Source organism: Bison bison, unplaced genomic scaffold, assembly GCF_000754665.1.
Source record: "Bison bison bison isolate TAMUID 2011002044 unplaced genomic scaffold, Bison_UMD1.0 scf7180017864370, whole genome shotgun sequence".
Classification (NCBI taxonomy): domain Eukaryota; kingdom Metazoa; phylum Chordata; class Mammalia; order Artiodactyla; family Bovidae; genus Bison; species Bison bison.
In genome coordinates, this window is record NW_011494942.1 from 9,835,354 (window position 1) to 9,852,865 (window position 17,512).

The following is a 17,512-nucleotide window of genomic DNA, read 5'->3' on the forward strand; positions in this document are numbered from 1 at the left end:
GCCATTTCCTTCTCCAATGCTTGAAAGTGAAAAGTGAAAGTGAAGTCGCTCAGTCGTGTCTGACTCTTCGCAACCCCATGGACTGCAACCTACCAGGCTCCTCCGTCCATGGGATTTTCCAGGCAAGAGTACTGGAGTGGACTGCCATCAACAATAAAAACAGCAGCTGTAGTTCTACCACTTAATGAGAGCCGGTCATGTGCCAGTATTAAAAAAAAAATAAAAAGAAGAAGGGACTTCCCTGTTGGTCCTGCGGTTAAGAATCCACACAATGGTTCAATCCTTGGTCAGGGAACTAAGATCCTACACAAGAAGCAACTAAGCCCACAAGCGACAACTAGAGAGTCCATGTGCAATGAAAGGATCCCGAATGACAATGAAGATCCCATGTGCCACAGCTAAGACCAAACACAGCCAAACAAATAAATATTAAAAAAAAAAAGTCACAAAATCAGTCTGCATTCACTGATTTAAAAAATTGGAAAAGAAAAAAGGGGAAAACTCTAAAACCTTGTCATTTGAAAAGTTTTCCCCCAAGAGGTAATTTGTACGGCATTAAGACCAAGGGAACTATGTCTAATTAGGCATTTGGGATGAACGCTCAGCCTCAGAGATTCTTGCTCATATACAGAAATATACAAGTTAAATGAAAATCAGATCTGTGGTTAAGAAGGAATTCTACCCCCCCAGAGAAAGAACTGGCAAGAACCTTGAGGATTCTTTGGTTGCTATTGCACTCCTTTTCAATTTCAGAGCACTTGGGAGGAAACATTATGTTTCCATGTAACGTCAAAGAGATCAAATGTAAAACATGGTGCAATTCTATGCTTTTTCCTCAGTAATTACTTAAATTATTTTTCTTGGAGAGAAACAGACAATTTAGTAGCTTGGCTGACAGCATCAATTTGCCATCTTGTAAGAGAATAATTTTGAAACTGTAGGTTTCATGCCCAGAGGCACAAAATAATTGAAGAAGAAAAGAGGTGGTCTTAGATTCCAAAGGGATGGTCCTGGGTTACTTAACAATTTGGAGGAGATATGGTGCTTGGTTTGTGGTTTAATTCAGAATCTCATGTATCCCTGCATTTCCCAGGTGGCTCAAGTGGTAAAGAACCTGCCTGCCAGGAGAAGCAAGAGACAAAGATTCGATCCTTGGGTCAGGAAGATCCCCTGGAGGAGGGCATGGCAATCCACAGTATTCTTGCCTAGAAAACTCCATGGACAGAGGAGCCTGTCAGGCTATAGTCCATGGGGTCGCAAAGAGTTGGACATGACTGATCACATGCATGCTTGCATCCCTTTGTTTCTTTGTTCAGTACAGAGCCCTTGAACATATCATTAGTTTTTTAGTGTTATTACCATTATACTTGACTACCTACGGTAAAAAGAGAAATTACTAACTTCTCAGCCAAGTTATAAAGAGAATACATACAGGTAAGAGAAAAATGTTCTATTTCTCCTCCTTTTCTACATCATATGTAACTTTTATTTTTAAACCTTTTGATATGGTCTCAAATTTAAATTGAATAAATCTGTCCTTCTATACCAGTTTGCTCTGACTTCTCCAATTTCCTGGTCACTTTTCTCACTACTCTATTCCCGGGCATCTGAAACAGTCTCTGGCATACAGTGTGTGCTCAATATAACTGTTGAATGAATGAATCAAAACCATTCACTCCTATCACCTACATTCCTGTGTTCTGTAATCTTACTTCTAAATATGCTCTTTCTCACAGGGAACTCTCCTCAATTTTATGTGACAGCCTGAAAGGGACTGCATTTGGGGGAAAATGGATACAAGTATGCTTGTGTCTCTCTGCAATCTACCTGAAATTATCACAACATTGATAACTGTCTATACCCCAACATAAAGACTTCACATATATACACTACCAAGTGTTAGACAGACAGCTAGTGGGAAGTTGTTGTATAACACAGGGAGCCTTCCAGTGAATATTCAGGGTTTCCTTTAGGATTGACTGATGTGGAAGCTGAAGCTCCAATAATCTGGCCACCTGATGAGAAGAGCCAACTCACTGGAAAAGACCCTGATGCTGGGAAAGACTGAGGGCAAGAGGAGGGGATGACACAGGATGAGATGGTTGGATGGCATCACCAACTCAATGGACATGAGTCTGAGTAAATGCCAGGAGATAATGAAGGACAGGGAAGCCTGGTGTGCTGCAGCTCATGGGGTTGCAAAGAGTTGGACACAACTTAGTGACTGAACAACAACAGGGCGTCCAGCCTAGTGCTCTGTGGTGACTTAGAGGGCTGGGGTTGGAGGAAGGAACAAGAGTGAGGGGATACATACACACACACACACCCTTATGGCTGATTTGCATTGTTGTATGGCAGAAACCAACACAACTTCGTAAAGCAATTATCCTCCAATAAATAAATAAAAATGGTCTTTCTGAGACCTTTTGCAATGGTTTCCCATCTGTCCCAAAGTTACCTCTGGACTTCTTTCATTCATACTTTAGGATTAAGGTAATGGCACCCCACTCCAGTACTCTTGCCTGGAAAATCCCATGGACGGAGGAGCCTGGTAGGCTGCAGTCCATGGGGTTGCTAAGAGTCGGACATGACTGAGCGACTTCACTTTCACTTTTCACTTTCATGCATTGGAGAAGGAAATGGCAACCCACTCCAGTGTTCTTGCCTGGAGAATCCCAGGGGCGGGAGAGCCCGGTGGGCTGACATCTATGGGGTCACACAGAGTCAGACACGACTGAAGTGTCTTAGCAATAGCAGTAGCAGGGTTTTGGGGCATATATGTAGTCACCATCTCAAAGCGGATGATACTCATTTCTGCTTTGCCTTCCAAAGTTTCATGATTATGCTGGCTGAACAACTCTACTTAGCTTTTTCTTCTGATTCTATTTAATAGAATTTAGTTTTCCCTCTGTCATCTTCATGACCCAGATAATCACGATGGTGTGATCACTCACCTAGAGCCAGACATCCTGGAATGTGAAGTCAAGGGGACCTTAGGAAGCATCACTACGAACAAAGCTAGTGGAAATGATGGAATTCCAGTTGAGCTATTTCAAATCCTAAAAGATGATGCTGTGAAAGTCTGCACTCAATATGACAGCAAATTTGGAAAACTCAGCAGTGGCCACGGGACTGGAAAAGGTCAGTTTTCATTCCAATCCCTAAGAAAGGCAATGCCAAAGAATGCTCAAACTACCTCACAATTGCACTCATCTCACACGCTAGTAAAGTAATGCTCAAAATTCTCAAAGCCAGGCTTCAGCAATACGTGAACCGTGAACTTTCAGATGTTCAAGCTGGTTTTAGAAAAGGCAGAGGAACCAGAGATCAAATTGCCAACATCCACTGGAACATTGAAACAGCAAGAGAGTTCCAGAAAAACATCTATTTCTGCCTTATTGACTATGCCAAAGCCTTTGACTGTGTGGATTACAATAAACTGTGAACAATTCTGAAAGAGATGGGCATACCAGACCACCTGACCTGCCTCTTGAGAAACCTGTATGAAGGTCAGGAAGCAAGAGTTAGAACTGGACATGGAACAACAGACTGGTTCCAAATAGGAAAAGGAGTACATCAAGGCTGCATATTGTCACCGTGCTTATTTAACTTATATGCAGAGTACATCATGAGAAACGCGGGGCTGGAGGAAGCACAAGCTGGAATCAAGACTGCCGGGAGACATATCAATTACCTCAGATATGCAGATGACACCACCCTTATGGCAGAAAGGGAAAAAGAACTAAAGAGCCTCTTGATGAAAGTGAAAGAGGAGAGTGAAAAAGTTGGCTTAAAGCTCAACTTTCAGAAAACTAAGATCATGGCTGCCAGACCCATCACTTCATGGCAAATAGATGGGGAAACAGTGGAAACAGTGGCTGACTTTATTTGGGGGGCTCTAAAATCACTGCAGATGGTGACTGCAGCCATGAAATTAAAAGACGATCACTCCTTGGAAGGAAAGTTATGACCAACCTAGACAGCATAGTAAAAAGCAGAGACATTACTTTGCCAACAAAGGTCCATCTAGTCAAGGCTATGGTTATTCCAGTAGTCATGTACGGATGTGAGAGTTGGACTATAAAGCAAGCTGAGCGCCAAAGAATTGATGCTTTTGAACTGTGGTGTTGGAGAAGACTCTTGAGAGTCCCCTGGACTGCAAGGAGATCCAACCAGTCCATCCTAAAGGAGATCAGTCCTGAGTGTTCACTGGAAGGACTGATGTTGAAGCTGAAACTCCAATACTTTGGCCACCTGATATGAAGAGCTGACTCATTTGAAAAGACCCTGATGCTGGGAAACATTGAAGGCAGGAGGAGAAGTGGGTGACAAAGGATGAGATGGTTGGATGGCATCACTGACTCAATGGACATGAGTCTGGGTAAACTCTGGGAGTTGGTGATGGACAGGGAGGCCTGGCGTGCTGCAGTCCATGGGGTTGCAAGAGTTGGATATGACTGAGTGACTGAACTGAAAAAATTATTCTTTATTAACATGTTGGAGTTCAATTAAACTTTATATCAGTTCAGTTATATATATATATATATATATATAAAAAGCATAATCAATTTGCTGTACACCTGAAAGCTCATAAATCAACCATACATCAATTAAAAAAAAAAAAAAAGACTCACTAGAAGAGAAATACCTGAACCATCCCTGCAGAAAAGTTTTATTAAATTTCTTCAAATTACTTTTGATTGTTTCTATGTACAAAAGTAGAAAACAACTCTGAGTTTTAAGTCCTCTAATATTAAGATATTCCTTTAAGGTTACAGAAATTTCCTATAGAAAACTTCTATTGAAGAGTAGAATTAACACAACTTGTAGATTCAAAACCCACAATTTTTCTTTTATTGTTATAAATTTTGCATAAAAGTTGCTAGGTCATCAAAAAATAACATATTTTATCTAAAGTCTTCAATTGCTCTGTAGGGACCTGCTGCTTTTCCTACCCATTTTAAATATTTGCTTAGTTTTTAAGACCACACACCACTTGATGTCACCCATCAATTAAACTTCATTTTACATTTCAATATGAATCTCGGCTGCCTTTTCACCAACTGGCAATGATGGTATCTAGGCTCACCAAATTTTGGAAAAATATCTTTTACAGGCGAGCCAGGTTTACTGAGTATATTATCTGCCTACCTAGAAAGATGCTTAACTGCCTGATATTACTGTAGATTGTTGCTCAGAAAAAAATTGACAAAACAAAGTTAGCAGTACTAAAAAACAGGTGTACATGCTCTTTGACCCAATAATTACAATTTCAGGAATTTATCCTAAAGAAAAAAACTAAAAATACACTGTTCATAACAATGAAAGAATTTACAACAACATAAATGTTCAACAAGAAGATTTCTTTAAAAATTATTATTTATCAACATAGTAGAGTTCAATTAAACTTTATACATGAAATTTCAAAATTTACTGATATAAAAAAGCAAACGATTTATTAATTAAAAAAGCAGGTTAACAAAATTATATGTGATCCCATTGTTAGAAAAACATCTATCTAAAAATATATAAATGCTTACAAAATATTAAAAATCAAGATATCAAAAATTAATGGTGCTTTTATCTGTGATGGAATCACAGGTAATATTATTTTTTCTGTGCTTTCTTCTACTTTAAAGCTTTTTTTCTTTTATAAAAGTATGTTACACTTTTCAATGAGATTTTTAAATGTTATCAAAATTTACTGAATATATTTATTTTTTAGTGCTAAGTAATTGAGTCTCTGACTCTCTGACTGTGTATGTATGTATCTGTATCTTTTCCCGCTTCTTTCCTTCCTTCCTTTTTTTAAAAAAATATGCATCTTTTTTCTCATTTTCTGCTTTGCTCATGCCCATCCACACTAGCAGCAACATCTTCCTTAAATTTAGTTTGTTGATCTCAAATGGCAGCACTTACTCTCTTCTCTCCACAGAGGTAAGATTTGGTTCTAGGCTTTGCATGAAATAAATAACATCTTAAAAATCGATGCTCTTACCTGAATATCAGTCAGTTTTTCTAAGATGCGGCTTGCAAGCTTAGGACCATTCTCCATAGTTGGAATGTGTATAGTCTATAAAATAAAACCAGACATGAACTAATTTGAGGATATTCACGTACACAGTGACAACAAGTAAGAAACTAAGCGATTTTACCGAAATAGGGAATGGCACAATGATAACCTTGTTACGTATACTAACTTCTATGCCAAAGATTCTTTCTTATTCTTAATTTGAATAAACGCAGTCTAGTCAATGCTAGGTTGTTCATCTCCCACCAGTTGATTTCAGGGTACAACTGGTTTATATGCCAACCTCCAGGCTGATTTGAAGAATGAACGAGAAGCCAGAGGTACCTAGAACTGTGGCTAAACTTAAACCCTACTTCCTCCAGCATCCTGAGAATCTACAAAGATGAAATATTAGCCTCCACATCTACCCTTTTGGCAGGGAATGAGAGCTCAAAAGGTATTCTGCCATGAATTAAAGCAAGCCATTTCAGGGACATAAGTTGTTGTTGTTGTTGTTGTTTTCTGGCCTTGTTGTACGGCATGCGGGGATTGAACCTGTGCCCCCTGCAGTGGAAGCATGGAGTCTTAACCACCAGACCACCAAGGAAGTCCCTCAGTAATATAAATGCAAACGAGTCTATGTCTTCACAAAAGGGGTTGCTACATCTGTCTGTTCTAAGCCAAGCTTCCAAGGGCCACGAATTCCACAAAGTTGCACAGATGGTTAAAGTCAGGACAAAGAGATTTTATGACCCTAATCTGTATTTCAAGCCATGCCTATTCATGCCTTGCTGGCTTGAGGCTTTTGATAGTTTGATTTTAGTAGACAGTCTATACTCCTACTTTTCTTATTATACACTTTAGGATAATAGGATAATTAGATATGCCTTTTGGCTCTGAATGCTCCCCTAAAACAAGGCCACAAACTTTATAAACTTACTTCTAGAGATGAAGTAACAATGGACTTTAAAATGGTCCAGTGACCAAGAATCCACCTTGCAGTGCAGGGAAAGTGTGTTCGATCCCCGGTCAGGGGACCAAGACCTCACATGCTGTGGAGTAACTAAGCCTGTGAGCCACAACTACTGAGCCCATGAGCCACAACTAGAGAGACTCTGTATGCTGCAGGAAAGATCCTGCATGATGCAGCGAAGACCCGATACAGCCAAATAAATAAATAAATATTAAAAGAAACATGTGCTTTAAAAAAAAAACTGACCTAATGACAACTTTAGTTCATTTAACTGTAGACCAATAATATATTATCTAGTTATTACCACAGTAAAATGTGAAACAGTAGCTTTATAATCAGTACAAGTATCCATATACAATAGAATAATCTTTTTCCCTTGAAATCATCTATCTGTTCATGCAATTATGTCAAGTTTTTGAAAATCCCAAGCAATGAAGCAACCACCATTTAAATCAGCAGAAAAAAAAAATCAGTTCACCCAGTTGAGGAAACATAATTATAATGTTGAATTTAAAAACCAACAGAATTTGCATTTACTATTATGAATAATTTAAGCCAATTATATTATAAAAATAATGCCCCTATGCCTCTGAATTATGAAGTTAGATGAGGACAGAGCTATGTTGTTATAAAGAAGAAAGCAAGAAACAACAACAAGGACAAAAAAACACTGACAAGAAATGGAAGTACAGCATATATAAACAAGATTAATTTAATAGGAGAAAATGTCTTCCAAATAAAAGCTTCTTGAAGTAAATGCATCATGTTTGCCAAATGAAAATTTTTTATGAAGTGGTTTAATTAATGATGATGATGAAGATGAAAAAACTCAATCATCATTCCAATGAGTTTTCCTTAACAATTTGCTTCCTCCTATAGTAGTTAGGAAGTGCTTTTGGAAACCACAGACTGAAACATAACTACTTCCAAGTCCTCCTTTATGGCTTCCCTGGTGACCCAGTGGTAAAGAATCAACCTGCTAATGCAGGAGACTCAGGTTGATACCTAGTCTGGGAAGATCCCCTGGAGAAGGATATGGCAACCCACTCCAGTATTCTTGCCTGGAGAACTCCATGGACAGAGGAGCCTGGCAGGCTACAGCCCATGGGGTCGCAGTTCAGACACAACTTAGCGACTGAACAACAAGAAGACCTTCCTTAGAGAGATGCTAGGTAAGTGTAAGCCTACTGGCACACTTAAGGCAGGCATGATAACCAAGGATGAAACTGTTGGCGCTTTCAGGAAACCACTGGAAAGATGAATAAGTCATTTGCTAACACAGGTTCATAAAGACACCTGCCGCAATTAACAGAATATCAAGTTATTTGAAAAATGCTTTGCATCCTGAGGTCAACTAGCATTTTGTCCATATATATATCCAAAGAGTTAAATTATAGGCAAATGTTTGAAAATGACAGGACGTGAAGAGACAATGTCTTACCTCATCCTTGTACAGTATAGTCGAAACAGGGCAAACAACGCAGGCGGTGCCTGAACCAAACATCTCCCTCACCCGGTTCTCCTCCACAGCGGTGGTCAAGTCATCCATGGTGAGGTATCTCTCTGATACCTTAAATTCACCCTGTATGGAACAGAAATAAAAACAAATATAATTCAAGAGGGAGGGGACATATGTATACCTAGGGCTGATCCATGTCATTTTGCAGAATAAAACAACAAAATTCTGTAAAGCAATTATCCTTCAATTAAAAAATAGAGCTGTATTAAGTGACTGACCATGCACTATATTTGTATATATTTTATATGTTCATATTGGATTGCGCCTTTGTATGATAAAAGTTCAGAGGACATTTCGTTTTTTACACGAGATTTCTTTTTTATGTGATGCCAAAGATGTTTGAAAATGCTCTTAAAATATCTTCCTTTTGGGAAGTTTATTTGAGAAAATATAATAAAAGTAAAAAATAGATTATATATACACATATATATTTAAGGAACAGACAAGCAAAAAATGCCCTGAGGTACAGACCTTTCTACTTTACCTTCTGACTGAACTGAAACAATGTCATAATCATGTTTAGAAAGAAAAGCTGGAAAGAGTGACATCATCTTTTCGGAAACACACCAAGATGCTAAGCAACCTACTCCAAGGTCACAGCATCTCTAAATGAGATGATCAGAATATAAAATATCAGATTAGCATGATAGAGTACACAGTATATTTTAATACTTGCTTTCTTTTCTGCCTTTTGTTTGTTATCATGGCCAAAGTTTCACAAGCTGATGCACTCGAATGTTACTTAATGTGTGTTCCAAACCGTTTTTATCATAAGATAAAGTACATTATTATCTAATATTAATAATTATAGCCACTATTTATTGAGCATCAGTTACACAGCGCGTTCTCTAATTTTTAAGATGGGTCAGTTCAGTTCAGTCGCTCAGTCGTATCCAACTCTTTGCGACCCCATGAACCGCAGCACGCCATGCCTCCCTGTCCATCAAACTCCGAGAGTCCACCCAAACCCATGTTCATCGAGTCGATGATGCTATCCAACCATCTCATCCTTTGTCATCCCCTTCTCCTCCTGCCCTCAATCTTTTCCAGCATCGGGGTCTTTTCCAATGAGTCAGCTCTTCGCATCAGGTGGCCAAAGTATTGGAGTTTCAGCTTCAACATCAGTCCTTCCAATGAACACCTAGGACTGATCTCCTTTAGGATGGACTGGTTGGATCTCCTTGCAGTTTAAGGGACTCTCAAGAGTCTTCTCCAACACCACAGTTCAAAAGCATCAATTCTTTTGTGTTCAGCTTTCTTTATAGTCCAACTCTCACATCCATACATGAACACTGCAAACATCATAGCCTTGACTAGATGGACCTTAGTCGACAAAGTAATGTCTCTGCTTTTTAATATGCTGTCTAGGTTGGTCATAATTTTCCTTCCAAGGAGTAAGCGTCTTTTAATTTCATGGCTGCAATCACCATCTGCAGTGATTTTGGAGCCCTCCAAAAATAAAATCTGACACTGTTTCCACTGTTTCCCCATCCATCTGCCATGAAGTGATGGGACCAGATGCCATGATCTTAGTTTTCTGAATGTTGAGCTTTAAGCCAACTTTTTCACTCTCCTCTTTCACTTTCATCAAGAGCTTCTTTAGTTCTTTTTCCCTTTCTGCCATAAGGGTGGTGTCATCTGCATATCTGAGGTAATTGATATGTCTCCCGGCAGTCTTGATTCCAGCTTGTGCTTCCTCCAGCCCCGCGTTTCTCATGATGTACTCTGCATATAAGTTAAATAAGCACGGTGACAATATACAGCCTTGATGTACTCCTTTTCCTATTTGGAACCAGTCTGTTGTTCCATGTCCAGTTCTAACTCCTGCTTCCTGACCTGCATACAGGTTTCTCAAGAGGCAGGTCAGGTGGTCTGGTATGTCCATCTCTTTCAGAATTTTCCACAGTTTATTGTGATCCACACAGTCAAAGGCTTTGGCATAGTCAATAAGGCAGAAATAGATGTTTTTCTGGAACTCTCTTGCTTTTTCAGTGTTCCAGTGGATGTTGGCAATTTGATCTCTGGTTCCTCTGCCTTTTCCAAAACCAGCTTGAACATCTGAAAGTTCACGGTTCATGTATTGCTGAAGCTTGGCTTGGAGAATCTTGAGCATTACTCTACTAGCGTGTGAGATGAGTGCAATTGTGAGGTAGTTTGAGCATTCTTTGGCATTGCCTTTTGTAGGGATAGGAATGAAAACTGATCTTTTCCAGTCCCGTGGCCACTGCTGAGTTTTCCATATTTGCTGGCATATTGAGTGCAGCACTTTCACAGCATCATCTTTCAGGATTTGAAATAGCTCAACTGGAATTCCATCACCTCCACTAGCTTTGTTCGTAGTGATGTTTCCTAAGGCCCACTTGACTTCACATTCCAGGATGTCTGGCTCTAGGTAAGTGATCACACCATTGTAATTAGGTCATGAAGATCTTTTTTTGTACAGTTCTTCTGTGTATTCTTGCCAACTCTTCTTAATATCTTCTGCTTCTTTTAGGTCCCTACCATTTCTGTCCTTTATTGAGCCCATCTTTGCATGAAATTGTTCCCTTGGTATCTCTAATTTTCCTGAAGAGATCTCTAGTCTTTCCCATTCTGTTGTTTTCCTTCTTTGCATTGATAGCTTAAGGTGGGTATTATCACCCTATTTTACAGATGAGAAAATTAAGGTTCAAGGATGTTCAGTGATACCCCTGAAGCCTCACAGCTAGGAAATGGCAGAAACTGGATGTGAACTCAGGTCTGATCTGACTGACTCCAAATCCTCTTTCTACTGTGTCTTTTATGGAGTAGAAACAGGGGCTGAGTTTAAATATCTGAAATATTTCATTATTTTAAAACATACATAGGTAGCATATTTGAGAAATTACACTGTGTATTTTTTCCCCTAATTTCACTGATTCAATTGAATTTACAACAGTAATCCTCTTCTTTCTCTCTGATGCCGTTTCAGGTTGAGTTTCATCACAGAATTATTGGTACACCCTCTCATCAACTTCCACTGAATTATTTGAACATCTGCTCAAGGATAGGAAGTGGGGGAAAAAAAAACCCTGATGCTTTTAAGCTGTGTTTAAACTATCTGTTTCATACTCATTCTTTAATCTGTTTAATTCTCATTCTTTGTTAATAGTTAAAGCTCAAAAAAAAAAAAAAAGCTGGTCAAGAGGCTAAATGAATTAAGGGCAGCAAAGAATGGGTACTTTAAGTAAGAAGAGAGCATTTTTTTTAATGTACAAGTCCACAACAGATACAAATGGAAATCACTGCCCTTGGCAAGATTCAAACCATTAGAAGACTGCTTCGTGCTGTAAGTATATTTGGAAAGATAAAAAAAAATATGCCTGCAATAGAAATGTGGCTTTTTGTAAGTTTCAATTTATCTCAGTCTGCAACTGCAATTAAGTCGTACAAAGGTAAGTAAATAAATAAATAAGTAAACTCCAGAAAATCAGCCAAGTTAAAGCTGAGTTTTATGTTCTGGAAAAGAAAAAAAAATAATCTCCTGTAAATAAACAGAATTGTTTTTCCTCTCCTCAGCCTCCTTTATCTTTGGACAATTTTCCCCTGTCTGGCAAATACTGGTAACCCCCCACATGCCTCTTGGCGTGTATGTCTCACAGTTTTAAAAATAAATTATAGCTAAGAAGTCAAGAAAAAACTTCCTCCATAATAACCTATTTTTCATGCTAGCAAATCATTAGTGTGGGAAAGCATTTCCACTTGCAACTTGTCATCAAACCTTCTGTACTTGGTTGATTTTTCTCTTTAATGAAACAAAAATTACTGAGCTTGGAAAATACATCTTTCCAATTGCAAACATATTTAGGACAGGGCAAGCTGTTTGAAATTATACCAACAGTCTGTAAATGTCATGCCCAATGTGCCAGCCAGCATGTGGCAGTTGGGTCTTGTCTACTTCAGGGTTTTGTAGAATTATTTATAGCACATTTTCTCTACTTCCAAAGCCTTTTCCAAAGAAACTGTACTCTCCTAGACATGTGTATTTCTAAACATTTGTCCTATTAACACTGTTTGACCACAGTATGTTCAAAGCCTTTTCTTGTCCCCTGGAGACCATTTTAACACATGGGTCAAAAGTCCCATCCAAGAATCTTTGCCAGCTTAACCAACTCATTCAATATTCATCTTGAATATGCGAAGTCATTTCCAATACCGAATGGTTTAACAGACTTGCCTGTGTCATGTGAATCAGAAAGGCTACTGAAAACAACTTTATATTTTCTTGAGTGTTTAGATTTTAAAAGGCTGGCAAAAAGGAAGTACACGGAGGATAAACCAGGTGAATTAACAGGAGACACCTGGCATGAAGCTTGAGTCTAGTACTAGAATACTTCTTCACTAGGACAACTTGTTAAACTGGGTTCTGCCTGCCCTTCCCTATCAACAGTACTTATTTGATAGTCTTGCCAAGACAGTCCTTCTAGAAGAGTTCTTTTCACTCAAGTTATGATTTAAAGATAAGATAACGTTGGTTGGAACTACAGGAGATCATTTCAACACTAAGCTGGACTTATTCTGATTCCTTTTTATTTCATGCTTTTATAAAAGGGGTTCATGAAAAAAAAATAAAAAATAAAAGGGGTTCATGCCAAAGGTACTCACCCACTTGTGTGCCAAGTCCAAGATGCTCTGCCTCGTCACTCCTGGAAGAATGATGCCATCTAGCGGAGGAGTTGCCAGTTCTTCTTCTATCAATTAGAAATTGGAATAGTTTCAAACTTTATTAGATGCTTTCCTAAACAACAATCACTTCTTGTTATTTTTAAAAACACTTCCTGTTATTTTTCTGGTAACAAACACGAAAAGGGGGCCACTGTTCTGTACTGTCAAATTTTCCAAATCAACTCACACTTCAGGTAGATCCTTATATTTTCTTTAAAAGAAAAAAAAATGCAGAAAAAAAAACAAGAAAGAAAATCAGTCATCCTTCTGCTGTTTAGTCACAAAGCTGTGCCGGACTCTCTGCAGCACCATGAACTATAGCCCACCAGGCTCCTCCAGGTCCATGGGATTTTTCAGGCAAGAATACTGGAGTGGGTTGCCATTTCCTTCTCCAAAGGATCTTCCTGCCCAGGGGCTGCACCTGCATCTCCTACATTGGCAAATGGATTCTTTATCACTAAGCCACCAGGGAAGCCCCATCAGTCATTCTACCCCCTTCAATTTATCCTTAACCAGTGAAAAATGAGATGGTTTCCCACTAACAAACAATAAGAGTTATGAAATACTCCAAAGAGCAACATTCCAAAAGTCAAAAAACATTCCAACTGAAGAACAATCCAAAAGTCAAAAAACATTGCAAAGTCAAAAAGATTAAAGCTGGTTGTGATTAGGAAAATGTAGGTAGACTCTTATCCAGAAACACTGGGCATTACCAAACCTTCTAAGAGTACTGTGGGGTAACCCTGTCCCAAGAGGTATGCATGCCCACTCAGGCTGTCCCTGCTCTCACACTGGCCTTGACAACTCTATCCAGAGTGGCATTCAGCCATGGAGGAGCATCCACATCAGGTATGGAGATGTTGACCTCAGCCTCTGAAATGTGAATGTAATGCATGCAGGGTGGGCTCAGGCGTGTATATGCCTAACAAAGAAAACATAAAGAAGAAAAAAAGAAATCCAAACAATAAAATAACACTCCATGGGTGACCCACAGGGCCAAAGCCAAGACACTGGTCTAGTAGGAGAATGACTGCAGACACTCCCAACCGCAGTGCAAGTGGGCATGATGACCTGTCTACAAGACTCAGTGTGGGGCTTCCCTGGGGGCCTAGCAGTTGAGAATTTGCCTGCCCATGCAGGGAACATAGGTTCAATCCCTGGTCGGGGAAGATCCTACAAGCCATGGGACAATTAAACTAAGCCAATGTGCCTTAACTACTGTCTGAGTGCCACAGCTACTGAAGTTCATGCGCCTGGAGCCTGTGCTCCACAATAAGAGAGGCCATCCCCCTGAGAAGCCTGTGCACTGAACAAATAACCCCCGCTCACAGCAACAAAGACCCAGTACACCCAGAAATAAATAAATCTTACAAAAAAAAAAAGAGTGTGGCACACCAGCCAACAGCCTCCTTCCAGAAGGATGCCTCTGGTACTCAACATTCCCCTTCCTCCTCACCTCTGGCACCCAGGAAGCTGAATCTAGTGAGAAATTCGAGCCTTAAACAATCACTTTATATAGATGTGGAACCTTACAATAGATGTGTTGCTTGTCATGTGTCTGCAGAGGACTTCACAAGGGATGCTGTAAAGGACCACTGGGTAGCAAAAGTTGGGTAGAAGTCAGTCTTTGAACTCCAGAGCCGCTTGATGCAGCCTGAAAGGACTTCAGAGATCACCTAGTGCAGTCCTGTTTTCCAGAAGGAGAAACTGAGGCTGAAGAAACATGTGACTTCCCAAGGTTGGTGACACTGGGGAACACTGTCAGCGCTCAAGTCTCTCAACACTGTGGCCACCATCCTTTCTTTTTGCAGACTGTGCTCTGGACTCATCCACTCCACTGTGGCCACATGAGACGTCCCCAACAACAACACAGCTCTCTGGAATGCCAAGACTTTATGTTTACTCCTGTGTCCCCAAAACTCAATAAGATGCCTGGCCTGGAGTGATATGTAATACATGTTTTTGAGTTAAAAAAAAAAATCCTCTTTGTTAGGGTATAGCAGTATGATTTCTTTGAATTTTGAGTCAAAAAATCATCTGCTGAAAACCACTGTTTCAAAAGAAGAAAATTTGTTTTTGGCAATGTTTTGGGGGCTACTTTGATCTCAAGATAAACACGTGTTTTGCAATAGCAAGCAAGCTGGATATATGGATGTATGGATCTACATGTGTATGCACATATACACCCCACACATATAAACAAACAATTCTAGTGTCCCCAAACCGGACCTCTCCTAAAGCTTGCTGGCTCTAAGACCATGTGCTAAGTCACTTCAGTCGTGTCCAACTCTTTGTGCCTTCATGGACTGTAGCCCACCAGGCTCCTTTGTCCATGGGATCCTCCAGGCAAAAATACTGAAATGGGTTGCCATGCCCTTCTCCTAAGACTGCATAGAGTTCAATGAAAACAGTGGCCCTGCGTGGGCAAATGCAGTTTTGTGAAACATATGTAACACCCAAATCTGTAACCACTAGCCTGAGGTCAAGGAACAGAACATCTGCTTCTCTGGTTGCCAGACAGAGATGATGACATGACAACATTTGGGTGAGAAATATTCATTTTCCTCTGCAACCACAAACAAGCTTACAAGAGCCAGAATGAGCTCCAGATTGCTCAACAGGAGGAAAACAGAGCCTACGAACGCAGCTTGTTTTTGACAGAGAAATCATTTGGGGGAGATGAAGAGTTTAGAAGCAATGACAGCAGGATTCATCTGACTTCCCAAATTCAAGCACTAATGGGAACCAGGAATGTGGGTTTGTGTTAACGACGCAAACACCAACAGCACAATCATTCATTCATTCAACAATATATACTGAGCATCTATCAGTATCAGTCAGCATCAGTGCCGCTGGCCATTCTAAGTATGAGGGATACAGCAGGGAACAAAATCGATGTAACTCCTTGCTCACTTTCTAATGGGCAGAGGCAAACAACTATATTAAATAGCATGTTAAGCAATGGAAGGGGAAAAAAAGAAGGTGATAGGGAGTGTTGGGGAGAGAGTTTAAGATTTGTATTAAGGTATCCAAGAAAAGGCTTACTGAGAATGGGGTGTGTGGCAAAGACTTGAAGGAGGTGAGTGAGCAGCCACCCAGCAAGAGTACTCTGAGCAGAGCTGGTGTAAATGCATCCCAAACTCCCTGTGAAATCCAACCACGACAATCCCATCTTACTTTCATAGTAGTTCCAGTGTCTAGTATTAAATAATACTGCTTTCTCAACAGTGAACAGTGTATATGTCATATGACTCATCAATGAAATAATACAGAATTGGGGGCCATGTGATCTTACAATCAGGGCTGCGGTGATGGAATCAAAACCCACATGAAGAGACACTCAAAAAGGACCTACTGTATAGCACAGGGAACTCTACTCAGTGTTGTGATAACCTATAAGGGAAAAGAATTTTAAAAAGAATTTAAACACACACACACACACACACACTGAATCACTTTGATATACACCTGAAACTAACCCAACCTTGTAAATCAACTATACTTCAGTTTAAAAACAAAACCAAAAAACCCATGAGTTCCAAGCCAAGCGTCACAAGATAGGGCACAGCGCTGTGGCAGCTACCTTGGCCCAGAGGAATGGTGAGCGGGTGCTCATGGAAAGAACTGCTTGTAACTCTTATTGCAAAGCTTTTTGGGGAAAAAAACTTAATATTTTGCTGATTTTCAACGCATTATTCTTTGTCTTTTCCTAAAGCCACACAGTATAAATCAAAGTTACTAGAGTTGCTGCAATGTCCGTTTCCTTTTTAAGCCCAAAGATTGTTCCTGACATTTCCCTCACTCCTCTCAGAATACTGTTCAAACATTTGTTCCATTTCCTTTCTCCTTACTTTAAATTTTATCTGATCTGTCAGTGAACACCCTCAAATTGAAGGAACATCTTCACATTAAAACTATACTTATCTCAGGCAACCATAACCTGAGTAGGAACTCTCAAGGTCTTGTGTATTTTATAAAAGCCAGAAGACAAATTCATTCAATTCTCTTCTGACCTTTAAAAGCCATGGAAATGGTTCATGATTATTGTTTGCATAACGGGTCATTTTTCACCAGGACAGTTTCTGGTGTTTCTGGTTAAATCGTGTAGCTCTGATTCAGACTGTGCTTAAATCCTGACATCTCCCATCCATAAATAAGGATGGTACCACTTCTGTATGAGGTCACTGGTTTTGTTTGGGGTTGCGTGGGTTTTCTTGGCGATGGGGATGGCAGTGGGTAGATGGAAAGAATGAACTGAATCAATTTATTATCTCCTATGTACAGAGTTCAACAGTGGCTGTCAACTTTCAGGCACAGCTTTTGATAT

At 39.7% G+C, this 17,512-nt stretch overlaps 1 protein-coding gene across 1 annotated transcript in view; it reads right to left on the bottom strand.

Annotated features, from left to right (window-relative positions):
• BCAT1 (branched chain amino-acid transaminase 1, cytosolic) overlaps positions 1-17,512 on the bottom strand; it is a 118,181-nt gene that overhangs the window by 6,416 nt on the left and 94,253 nt on the right. The window contains exons 8-10 of the mRNA XM_010855982.1: positions 13,126-13,211; positions 8,425-8,565; positions 5,999-6,073 (exon numbers count right to left, since the gene is read on the bottom strand). Of these exons, the coding sequence (XP_010854284.1) occupies positions 5,999-6,073; positions 8,425-8,565; positions 13,126-13,211 (302 nt within the window). The remainder of the gene's footprint in view (positions 1-5,998; positions 6,074-8,424; positions 8,566-13,125; positions 13,212-17,512) is intronic.